Below are 12,318 nucleotides of genomic sequence, written 5' to 3' on the forward strand. Positions count from 1 at the left end.
ACAGGATGAAGGCTTGAGCCCAGGCAGAGCAAGCGAAGTGTAGACAGTCTCAGATGGCCTTGCTGGTCAGGACGAACAGGGGATGTGGCTCTGGGCTGCGGGGCTGCCAGGAGCCCCAGTGACAAAGCCCGAGAAGCCCCAGGGGGCCGCCCTGCCCACATGGGCTTTGTGCTTTAGTTACATGAAGGCAGTGTCAGATCAGGATAGGCATCCCAGAAAGCCAAGGGGACGTGAAGCTGAGGACCAGGTGGCTGAGAATTGCCATGGGCAGCTCTAAGGTGTTTTGAAGAGGGTGTAATCTCCTGTTTCTGGGCCTCCAGCCAGTTCACAGCTGCTCACGGGCCAAGGGCAGTAGGGGAGAGAAGGCAAATAAGCTCCTCCCCACCCCGGGGAATTTCTGCACTCACTCGAAAGTGTCAGAGCCTAAGGATCTAGGGGAGGAAGACCTGCCTTTAGGAGAAGGTGAAAGTTACTCAGTTGTGTCCGACTCTTTGTGACTCTTTGTACAGCCCATGGAATTCTCCAGGCCAGAATACTGGAGTGGGTAGCCTTTCCCTTCTTCAGGGGATCTTCCCAACAAGGATCAAACCCAGGTCTGCATTACAGGCAGGATTCTCTACCAGCTGAGCCCCAAGGGAAGCCCAAGGAGAGTGAACCAAAGTCCTCTGCCCTGAGACCAGCCCTGTACTGTACGGCATGCAGCCCCCTTAGAAAGACACACACCATCTCCCTCTGGGGGTGAGAGGAGGGTGGTGAGTGGGCACTGGCGTTGTGCATGGGAGGTGGGCTTGGCCAAACGCCATGAACAGTGAGTGAAGAAGCTGACACTCCCAGGGCAGAACGGGAGTACGTGGACTCCAGCAGCCTGAGTCCTTTCACGAGTGGCCAGGGGCTCGTCCCGGGTCTCTGAGGGAAACCCCACTGCCCATCCGTCAATGAGGTTGAAAGGCTCACCCACAAAGACCTGGTTTTAGGAAAAGGCCATCTGCCCCACCGGAGAAGACAACCTCCCCATGAACATGCCTCCGACACAACACCCCTCCCCACGGGACCTCAGTGTCTGCAGGAGCAGGAAGAAAGCCCGCAATCCTTGGCCTTACAGAGCCACCCCCTCCTCACATGGCTGGGTTCAGAGAGTGGCCTGGGGCTGTGGGCACAGCCTGGACACCGCTGGAGGCAGCAGTGAGAAAACAGATAGACCACCACCACGATTTTATTCTTAAATAAATGCTCAGTCTAAGGCCTGGTTAGGCAGACAAGTGGGTGGACATCAGAGGAAGGCAGGTCGCCGGCCCCTCCCCAGTGGGGAGCAGCGGGGCGGCCCAGGGAGGCAGGGACACCGAGGAAGGCAAGCAGGGTGGGCAGGGCAGGAGGGGCTGGTGGAGCCATGAGCGTCCATTCTGGAGGGAACAGAAAGAACCCACATTTGCCCACGTTCTCAAGGGTGGTGCCAGAAAGCTCAGCGTGGTCCCAAGACCCCTCACCTCCTGTCCCAGGCTCCCCGTGCCTGGCTCAGGAGGTATGGGATCGACTAGCCGATGGCCAGAAAGTTCTGTCACTGTCTTCCCAACAAGCCCTTGGGCTGAGGGGCAGCATGAGGGGGAGAGGGTCACATGCCGCCTCCGCGTGGTCCAGAGAGACCCCTGCTCCCCGCCACTCGGGACAGTGCCTCAGGTCTGCCAGGGCCTCTCCTGGCATCCGTGTTCCCTCTCCAGGCGCATCTCTGGGGGGCCGGGCTGGCAGGAGGAAAGGGGGATGAGGGCAGAGGCCTTCATGTTCCCAGGCGGCGAGCAACTCAGTGCTGGCGTCCTGGTTCCGACTTCCCCAGGAACTCCCTGGAGCAGAGAACACCTGTCAGCCAAACCCCTCCGGGCCAGATCAGAGATCCCGCCTCCCATCGTCCTCCCACAGCCTACCCGGGAGGCTGCAAAGAAGCTCCAAGGACCACACCCTGCGAGGCAAAGGGGCAGGGCGCCAAGGGCAGTGCCAAGTCAAGTCCTGACAGGGAGTGAGGACAGGTCACTGCACCCCGATGCTGGAGCGGCTCTCTGGTCTACATTTTCTGTGATGTGTGCCTTTTACAGGGAAAAACCATAGTCCCAGAGCAATGCCATTCTCTTACCATCCCCTCTCAGCAACACAATTCCATGTGCCAAGAAATGTCAAAACCAGAGAGCTGTGCCCCCGGGACTTCGAGGGCCTCACATACCAGTGGAGTTCCCCAGCACACATTTCTCCAAGGGCTGATTCCAGCAGCCTGGGCTCAGCAGAGGCCCTGCAGCCGGGACGTGGGGACAGCCTGCACCCCGAGTGGGAGGCAGGGAGCGTCTGGTCCATCGAAACCCTTCCCTCTGCCATCCGGGCACCCTCGTTCCCAGGCTTGGGACAGGTGGCTGGGCTGCAGCCCACGTGCCGGCCTCCCTCCCTGAGGCAGCTGGGGACCAACAGGCTTTAGGGGAGCTGGCCCAGACCTGCATCACCCCTACCACACAAACCCCATGCAGGGGCAGTGACCTGACGGGCCTGTGGGAGGGGACAGGGGGGCCTGAGCACAGCAGCCGTGGTGTCCTCACTGCCCGACTACACACAGGGGACCGCAGCCCAGCAGGCCACACGTGCTGACACCAGACCCCCTTGACTAGCCCGGCATGACTGTCCCAGCTGTGGCCGCAGGGCCTTGCCCAGCTCCCACATGCCATCCTGTGTGGCGGATGAGGGTAGCGCCTCACCTCAGGATCCGCGGGAGCTCAGGGCTCTTGTAGATGTACTTGTGTCTGTAGCCAAGGTCCGAGTGGAAGGGGATGAACTGAACCTTGAAGTCCCGGAAGCTGCGTGATGGCGCGGCGATGTTGTAGAGCTGGGGGAGGGAGAGGGTCGGCGCCCGGGGCCTAGGGTGACCTGCCTCAGCCACAGGACCCTTGGGCCACCCCTCAAGACCCTCTCTGTCCTCACCCCGTCTCGAGACCAGCCTTCCTCAGGGGCCCTCAGAACCCTCAGGCCACCTGCCCCGGGATGCCATGGTGGCCTGAGTGCCCAGGGCAGCCTGACGGCTCTGTCCCAGGGCTGGGTGGGTCGTATGCCTGGGTCAAGGCCCATCTACAAGCTGGCTAGGGGTCTGTGGCACCTCAGCCCCTCCTTCCAGCCCTAGATGGCCAGGTCCTAGGCACAGACCTGTTCGGAGGCAGCCTGGGCCCCCTGCCCTCTAGCCTGCCCCTGCCCCTCACCACTGCCACGGTCAGAGGTGCTCCCTCCCACCCTACTCCCTACCTACAAATCTAATCCTGCTGCCTGGCAACAAAGGCAGATGCAGCAAAAGCAAGCAGACGTAGAGGCCCCACAACAAGAGGACGTCTGAGGATGTCAGCCCCATTCCAGAGGCAAGAGAGTACGTGAGAGTTCTGAACCACCAACCTCCCCTACCTTCTCCCTCACAAGGGGCCCGGCCGGCAGCGGGACCCTCTTCCACACCTGCCTGGCCTGAACATGAGTCTGCCTGATGCCCACCTTTCTGCCGAGCTGGAAGGGCACGACCGGGTCGTCCTCAGCGTGCAGGATGAGCAGGGAGCAGGAGATGTGCTTCACACTGTGGGAGGGGGGAGGGAGAAAGGCACTGGATGGCCAGGACGGGCTGGGCCTCCCGGGTTCCCAAACTGCCGGCAGCAGGGCCCAGTGAGGGAGCACTTCACCATGGTGCGGAAGGGCTCAAATTGCCAGGCACTTTTAATACAGAACTAGCAACTGATTTCTTAGATGTTTCCATCAGTATCTGTTCTAGGTGACAAGTGTCAATCAAATCTAGAGATAAATTCATTCACCAAATCAGGTCCCTGAATATTTCCTGGAAATGTAAAAACAAAATAAACAAACTTTGCCAGTACACTATTCTTAAAAAGTTACAAAATGATATTTACAAACTGAGTAATGGGTGGGCCAGGAAACTTACCGCAAATGAACATTACTGGACATCGGCTGGCAAAAGAGCCACCCTCTATTTCTCTTTTGTGTATATAGCATTTAATTCCTGAACGTTTCAAATAAAGGAACATTCTCAAAATGGTCACTGAATCCAAACCCTTCAGCAAACTGCCTACCGAAGGACAGGCTGCAGGACTGGTAGGCCCTGGGCGAGCCTAGCTGCCCCTCACTGAGGCCTCCCGGGGAGCTGGTGGACTCAGCAGACACCTGCTACTGGCGATCTCATGCTGATCTGGGGCTTCGTGCGGGCAGCCCCAGGGCTGGCAGCCCCCTGGCAGGGGGGCTGATGTGGGGCTTCGTGCGGGCAGCCCCAGGGCTGGCAGCCCCCTGGCAGGACCAGGCCTGGGTGTGTGCCCGGCTGTCTGGCAGGCTGCACTGCTGCTAGTGGCACACAGATCACCCACGCACCACATTTTACTCCCACGGCGAAGTGCTTGCCAGTGTGCAAGACATGCTTTGACATCCTACATCTTTTCATAAGTTCCACCTGCCAAGCTGGTCCTTTGTTTCTCCAACTCTTGAGGTCTAGCTCACATGCAGTCACCTTGGCAAGTATTTGGGAACAGACCTGCCCACCAAGCAGGGGCTCCTGACTTCCAGGGGATGAGGATGGCCAGCCCCCCCAGCATTCATACTGGCTCAGCTGGGGGGCAGCCACAGGGTGACTTTCTCATTGTCATCACTTTTAGAGGAAATCCAGTTTATTCAGGTAATTCTTCTTTTAAAATGTAGATTTTTAAATGCCCACTGAATATTCAGATAAAAATTTTCTTTTTTTAGAATAAATTAAGGCCATGAAATAAAGATATCACAAAGATAATGTTACTTGAACTTGAACGTTGTTCAAAGAGAGTCCTAAAAATAGAATATGTAACTTCTGGTTTACTTAACAGAAATATTCTTAATATTAACCTTCAGAACATCTTTCCATAACTAAACACAAATCAAATGGCTAAGGCAAAGTCATTTTTTGAACAACGGTTACTCTTGCTGCTTTAACACCTGTTCAGGAGGTCTGGTTTTGACAAATAATTTTCAAGTAAAACAGTTCTATGGACCAAAGAATATGCTGTTTTCCTATTTCTTTAACTCTACAGTCTTTCCACCTTCCTACTTCCCTTTCTCTACCTGACGTTCCCTTAATGGAGATGTGTTGCTTAGAAAAGACCCCTACATGTCCAGAATCCCACCCTCCTTGGTTAACATGACTCAAGACGCTTATTCTGAGGGTTCTTGGGGTTCTTCTAAATTCTCTCCCACAGTACTCACTTTTCATCATTTGCAAACTGAATTCCACTGCTTGTGATGGGATCAAGGAAGAACCAGTCAAACCCAGGGAAGTATCGATAGATCTGGAGGTGACATGTTGACAAGGAGAGATTCAATTACTACACTGCCGTGGGGCTGGGGTCACCCCTGCTTCCAATCAGGCTGACTGGTGGACCCAGAGCTGGATGGGTGGTAGCCAGGGTCACCCCTGCTTCCAATTAGGTGGCCCCAGAGCTGGGGGGGGATGGGCGGTAATATACCCCCATAGGGGCCGGGGTCACCCCTGCTTCCAATCAGGCTGACTGCTGCCCCAGAGCTGGGGGGATGGGTGGAACTATACCCCTGTAGGGCCAGTGTCACCCCTGCTTCCAATCAGGCTGACTGGTGGCCCCAGAGCTGGGGGTGGGTTGGGGGTGGATGGCGGTCCTGCTATCCCTCCCCCCACCTTCAGACACCCGGCTCAAGAGGCCCCAGACTGGCTGCGGGGGATTGCCCACAAACAGGGCTCCCACACCCGAGACTCAGGGACCAGGCTTGCCACACACAACAGGCCACAATGCCCAAGAATATGGCGGACCGTGTGATTCGGGAGAAGAGCAATATCAAAGAACACCCAACAAAGGACTCTTCTGCCTGCAGCAGGCAGCGTGAGGTCAGGCAGGGCCGACATGGTGCCCCTGGACACACAGAAGCAGTGGGAGGAGGAGGAGGAAGCAACAGGACACAGAGGGGCCCCCCCTGGACCCAGCCTGTAAACGGAGGGTCTCAGGCCTTGAGGCTAGCCAGTGAGGACCCAACAGCACGGGATTCCCACCAAGGGTTCTCTGGGGTGCACGGCAGCTCCACTCCCAGCCCGCACTGGGCCCCAGGGGCAACAATGCCAGGTGGGCAACCTGTGCCATGGGGCAAGGCCTCCTGTGGGTCTAGCCTCCCTCAGACAACCTGACTGTGACCACACCCTTCTACCTGGCACGAAGCTATAAACATCGTGAGTGGCTCTGCAGTCAGGCCAGTGCCCAGAATTAAATGAGAATTAACTTTCAATAATGTCTATATTTATTAGAATACTTAAATTATTTTTATGACATTTTAATTTACTTATATGCATATTTACTCAGAATCATTTTTATATGTTATAGCTATTATTTCCATTATATAAATAAGTCTGTCTTTAATAAGCTCTGTACTTGCCACTGAGAACGGATGGCTCTTGGCTTCTTCACGGATATTAGTGAATGGAGATTCCAAGATGAGGGCATCTGGAGGAGTCTCTAGATAAATAAGACCAACAGGGAACTGGGAGGTGAGCAAGAAGCCCCAGCGGGACACTCCTCATGCCACCACCCCCTCAACAGGACCACAGACCCCAGGTGCCCACGTGGCTGGCCCTGCCCCTCAAGTCCTCCCCTGGGGTCACGTGAGGGAAGTGGTCTCAGGAGACCCTGAGAGCCACGTCTGCTGAGGCTGCCTGTCTGGAGCCCAGCCCCAGTCAAGGCTCTGCCAGTTGCCAGAGAATCTGGGGAACAGGGTCAGGCCCTCGGGGGGTCTGCTCAGGCCCCCATTTCAACCCCTGGCTCTCGTCTCACCACCCCGCTCATCCACCACCACCCTCTTCACAAGAAGCCGGCAGGGCCTGGAGCACAGCCGGTGCCCGAAGAGCCCTCCTGCGTGGGAGCCAGGCCACGCCCGTGGCAGAGGACCCCACGCAAGCGCCTACCTCGCTCACAGAGGCGCCGCACCAGGTTTGTGGCCACTCTGGAAAGAGGGAAAAGTTCAGTTGGATCATGACAAAAACTATTGCAGACAAGACTGTTCCTGGGGAAGCTAGGACCGGCGTGGTGACGGGTGGGGTTTTGGGTGGGGGTGCACAGGGGCCCGGTGGCCAGCCCCTCCAACAGGACTCCGCGATGGCACCTCCACGGCCCCGAGGCACGTGCTGCGCCTCACCTGGAGCTGCCCCTGCAGGCTGCACAGCGACGCCCCAGCTCACACCTGGTCCTACAGACGCAGATGGGAGGGGCCCAGAGCACTGCAGGACCCAGGAAGCCCTGGCGGTGGGGAGGCGGCCCCTGAAGGGGGCAGCACCTGCACTCTGCCCAGCCTAGGCCTCCTGCCTTCCCAGGACCAAGCTGGGCAGGTCCAGGCAAACACCCACGGCGGGATGGCCTGCTCCCCTCTGGCCAGGGCTCACTCCACCCACAAGGACGGGGCAGGGGGGCCAGTCCCAGACACCGCCCAGCCTGCAGCCAATGTGTCCAAAGAAAAGGCAGCAGGAAAATAGAGTTGCTGAAGGTCTGGGGCGCCTTTACACTGGCCCACATGGAACATCAGAGCGCTTCCTCTTTCAGCAGATGGAACAAGGGAACCCCAACTGCTGCCTCCCCAAGTTTTTAAGTAATGACACCACTTGTGGGCCAATGACACCCTGGATCCTGGGTGCTCCAGGTGCTCCTGGATGCGCTGCGTAGCACAACCACGGTCGGCCAGGCCTGGGGAGCCCGAGTGCCCTGCACTGTGGGGCTTCATCCCCGGCCCCCAGCAGGGCCGTGATGGAGGCTCCAGGACACCAGGGGCCCCTCCGGCAGCCGGGGCTGGAGAGTCGCCGTGCAGACCTGCTCCCACCACCACCACGCTGGGAACTCTCACCCGGTGCCGAGAGAGTGGCCCCAGATGTACACGGGGTTGTCTCCACTTCGCACTTTGATCCAGTCAAAAACATGGAGTGCATCATATGTCATGCCCCGCTCCGACGGCGTTCCCACTGAGTCACCCCAACCTAGGAAAGCAGCATCAAAGAGGACGTCATGGGACTGCAAGGGGCAAGCCCCCCTCCGCCCCCTTCTCAGCAGAAGGCCCAGGCCATCTGGGGCCTCAAGTCTCAGCCAGGCCGGCTTGTTTCTCCCATCTCCTCAGTTGTCGCAATCTCTGAACCCAACCACCACCCTCACCTGAGTCTCAACAAGTAGAAGCAGACAGGGTGGTCGGACCACAGACCCCCGGCACCGACAACCGGGGCTTGGCCAGGCTCAGCCATTGACAGTCCAGCCCGCCCCAGCCTTGAGCCCAGCCCTGGCTCCGTGGCCCAGCTGTGAACCAGCTGTGAAGAGGCTTCAGGATGGGCAGATTCCAGGCTCAAGGTAACGCTGACCCACAAAGGAAGGAGCTCCTAGCATCCTGTTTGCATCACAGAGCAAAGCCAACTAAACTCTGACCTCCCAAGGGCCCTCCCCTCCAGATTCTGGAAAAGTCAAATGTGACTGTCATTTCCAGCAGCTCAGCAGTGAGTCATCATCAAATGATCTGAAAGCACCACAAGGCTCATAGAGAGCAAGTCCTGCAACACAAGCAAAACCTAGAGGCAGGGGCACCACAGGCCACCTCCCCAGGGCGTCCCAGACCCAGATTAGAGGAGAAGCCAGTGCCAGGAACAAGGCCAGAGTGAGGGCTCAGAGCCCGAGCCGGGGCAGGGACAGAGACAGGGAGAAACAAGAGAGACGGAGACAGGGGGAGACAGAAATGAGAGAACGAGACGGGGACAAGGAGCCACAGGCAGAACTTTGGTCTCTTGTACAGCTTAGAAAGGAAGAGACTCAACAGGAACTGAAGAGAGGAAGTGTTAGATGGGACCTTATTTCTGTTAGACGCGCAGGAAGGTGAACAAGGGAGAGGGTTGCCCCCTCACTGCCCTGAGGCAGCAGAGGCAGGAGGGAAGGATATGCCTCCTTTCGGAGTTTCTTCAACCCAGCACCTTCCTCCTAACGGAACACTCACAAAAGAACCACCCTGCACCCTAGGCCAGTGGAATAATGGCCCTCAAAGACGTGCACGTCCACACCTGGAAACCCGTGCCTCTGGAACCTCACACAGCAAGGGCAGTGAAGGGTGCAGAAGGAAAGAGGCTGCCAAGCAGGGGCCCCCGAGACAGGACAGTGTCCTGGTCAGCATGAGCCCCAGGCAATCCCGGGTCTTTACGAGCAGAAGGGACAGAGTCAGGGCCAGAGTAACGCAGATTCAAGGGGCCACAAGCAAGGAACCAGTGTGGCCTAGAGAAGCTGCAAGAGGCCAGGAACCTGACTCTCCTGGAGCCTCCATCGTGCCCATACCTTGACTCATCCCAGTGACTAAAGACTTGGAACCTTGACCTCCAGTGCTTCAAGACAGTACATCCGTGCTGCTTTGGGACATTACACTCATGGCAACTGTGGCATCAGCAAGGGGAGACTCTCCCAACGTGCACACCCAGGCGATGCCAACAGCGGCTGGGTCTGCGGGGGTGAAGCCCCACCTCCCCCAGCAAGGGTGAGCTGGACGAGAGGCCTCAGCCCTACATCCTCTCCAGGCAGGGACTGTCTGAGGCACACATCGCTGCTACTGCGGCTCCCCACTGACACAAAGCATCTTTCTCACGCAGCAAACTGCGGGAGGCAAGGAGAAACACGGAGGGACAAGAAGAAGAGTCCCTCTTTCCTGTCTCCGTAATTTCAACAAGACAAGCTCTGCTGAGCATGAAACAGGCCCAATACCCAGCTGTGGGGAAAGTCTGAGTCCCATGAAGAGGAGACAGCACCTTTGACACGTGAAAGGGGCCGGCAGTGGGCACATGCCGGGGTTCCAGGCGCCCGTGCCTCCCATCTGGGGGAGGATGCACGCAGGACGCACTTCCAAGGACCCAGACCCTCCACTACCTCCACATGCTGACAATCTCACAAGGACTGCAGGTCACGGCAGAGCTGCCAGCCTTTCAGAGTGACACCTGGCGCCCCCCCACACCAACCTCGAAGAGGCAGGGTGAGCAAGGAACCCTCACCTCTGTAGTCAAAGGTGACCACGTGGTAGCCGAGGGAACTCAGCACCTGGAAGTGAAAAACAAAAACTGAACAACGCAGCTCTGACTAACCCACCCAACCTCACTCGAGGGGACTTAGTGAAGGCCGTCACCTCACCGCCCCATCCTGACGGGACCTCCCAAACCTACATCAGCCACTGTGGGACACTCAGGAAGGTGGAGGCCGGCCCGAGCAGCACCCCTGCACTCTGAGGGGCTTGCAGGCTGATGGCTGTCCAGGGGTTGCCAGGGGCTCTGACCACCCAGAGACCCAGGAGGAAGGACCCTGCAGTGTGGAGTCCACACCTGGTAACCCTTAATGCATCCTAGCATTGTTCAGATTTAAGCTTCCGTTGAATTTTTCTCATTTAAAAGAAAAAATCTCTGAGGATTAGGTGACTGCATTCATGAAGTCACTATTCACAGTCCCACCCAAGCCCTGGCTGGGTGTGCTCAGAGCCACGAGGAAGCTGCCACCAACACCAGTGACACCACCCTGAGGTGCGCTCCCATCCCCGAGGAGCCCAGGGACTCCCAGCCCCCACAGGACCTGCACCCTCTGGAGCCACAGCTGTTCAGTCACCCACCCCACCCCCGCCTGGATCCAAGTCGCTCCAGGGAACTAGCCCTCCCACAGCCCAGAGCCGTCCACGGGGTGCTGGACGGCCGCAGTGCCCACATGTCTGCCTTGTCCCTTTGGCCCTGTTTCCAAACACAGATCCACCCACAAGGAGCGCGACAGGCGTGGTGGCCCCAGACGCTGCATCAGCAGCACGTGTCAGCTCGAAGACCCACACACCCTCTGACGACAGCCACATGGCAAGGAGGGTTTGCGCGCCCCCTGGGGCCCCGCACCACCACGTTGGCTGGGAACCTGCGTCAATGGTGCCCTGTGCCTGGTGGACACAAGAAACCCCAGTGCTGGCAGAATTCCTGAGACACAGCCCAGAGGACAGTGTAGCTCCTGGGCCCCTCGGTGTTCTCCCACCATTCCCTATATGAGTAAGTAACTTTACAAACAATTGCAAATCACTTTATGTTAACTTGTTAATTTCTGGCATACAAGCCACAAAGTCCATTCACCCTGATCTTGGAAACTATCCCCAGAGGCAGCAAAATGGGAAGCACTCCATGCAGAGATGTCCGTAAAAAGCAAGATGAAAAAGACCGACAGTGATTAACTCAGACTATTAGGAGGAACTCCGTTCTGTTCATGACTACTGGAAAGGCCAGAGGCAGTAGGCGAGCAAGGCTCTCTCTGTCCACACAGTGAGGGTGGGCACTGCTCCGTCCATCTGTCCACTGCATGGCCTCTTCTGTGTGCCATAAGCTAAGGGCACTGCTCGCCATCGGACGCCATGAGCCAACCTCACCTACCTTATAAAGCTCCACCCGGTGGTCACCACCTCTAGATCGTCAGGGAAAGGAAATAAGAACAGCTGTTAGTGCATTTTCTCAGAAAGGAGGCCTGGGATGAACACTGCAGCATCTGGGCACTTAGAGCCTGGTCCCCAAATCCATGTGGGAGGGTAATTGACAGGGCACCTATGTGGTTCCCAGCTGGACTCCACAGTATGGTGCCAGGCAAGGGACCATCTGAGCATTGTGGGGATGTTTCTTAATTATTACCTCACCTCTGGTTTGACTAGGTGGCAGAACCTAGGAAACACAAAGGCCCCTCAGCTCCCCAATGTCCAGGACCACAGGTGAACAGAAGGGAAGCACATCCTCGCTGGCACACACACCAGGGGGACGGGCCACAGGCACCTCCCGCCTCAACCTCCTCACCCACGGAGCCACCACCGACCCTCAGGGCGCTCCTCCTTGGCTGTTCACGCCCCCACCACCAGGTCATCTGGCTCTTCCCCATCTGCTCCTCACGGTCTGCTGCTGCACCTCCCATCCTGCTGTCCTTCCACACACGTGTGCCCGCAGGCAGACGCTGGGTCAGAGGCACCATCGTGATCCGACAGCCGCGGAGAGCCTCCCAGGCCCTCACGGGCTGCCTAATGCCCGCCCCTCTCTGGGCGAGGCCTGTCTGCCTCTGCCTCCCACTTCCTGCCCAGAAGCTGTCCAGCTGTTCCCTGCAGACACCCCAAGGGGGACAGGGCTGCCTGATGAGTGGGAAGCGCATCAGTGGGCAGGCTCACCCTTGACAGACTTCGCTGCTCTTTCCCTTTCTCATAACGAGCATTTGGGCCATTTAGGGTGTGTGTGTCGGGAAAGTGTCCTTGGGGGAGGTGAGAAAA

At 57.6% G+C, this 12,318-nt stretch overlaps 1 protein-coding gene across 1 annotated transcript in view; it reads right to left on the reverse strand.

Moving 5' to 3' along the window:
* Positions 1–1,197: 1,197 nt before the first annotated feature.
* ABHD12 (abhydrolase domain containing 12, lysophospholipase) overlaps positions 1,198–12,318 on the reverse strand; it is a 57,118-nt gene continuing 45,997 nt past the window's right edge. Inside the window, exons 5-13 of the mRNA XM_043478444.1 lie at positions 11,447–11,477; positions 10,052–10,097; positions 7,891–8,020; positions 6,962–6,999; positions 6,436–6,515; positions 5,245–5,327; positions 3,505–3,583; positions 2,730–2,857; positions 1,198–1,835 (exon numbers count right to left, since the gene is read on the reverse strand). Of these exons, the coding sequence (XP_043334379.1) occupies positions 1,796–1,835; positions 2,730–2,857; positions 3,505–3,583; positions 5,245–5,327; positions 6,436–6,515; positions 6,962–6,999; positions 7,891–8,020; positions 10,052–10,097; positions 11,447–11,477 (655 nt within the window). The 3' untranslated portion in view covers positions 1,198–1,795. The remainder of the gene's footprint in view (positions 1,836–2,729; positions 2,858–3,504; positions 3,584–5,244; positions 5,328–6,435; positions 6,516–6,961; positions 7,000–7,890; positions 8,021–10,051; positions 10,098–11,446; positions 11,478–12,318) is intronic.

The sequence above is a fragment of the Cervus canadensis genome, chromosome 10 (genome assembly GCF_019320065.1).
Source record: "Cervus canadensis isolate Bull #8, Minnesota chromosome 10, ASM1932006v1, whole genome shotgun sequence".
NCBI lineage: Eukaryota > Metazoa > Chordata > Mammalia > Artiodactyla > Cervidae > Cervus > Cervus canadensis.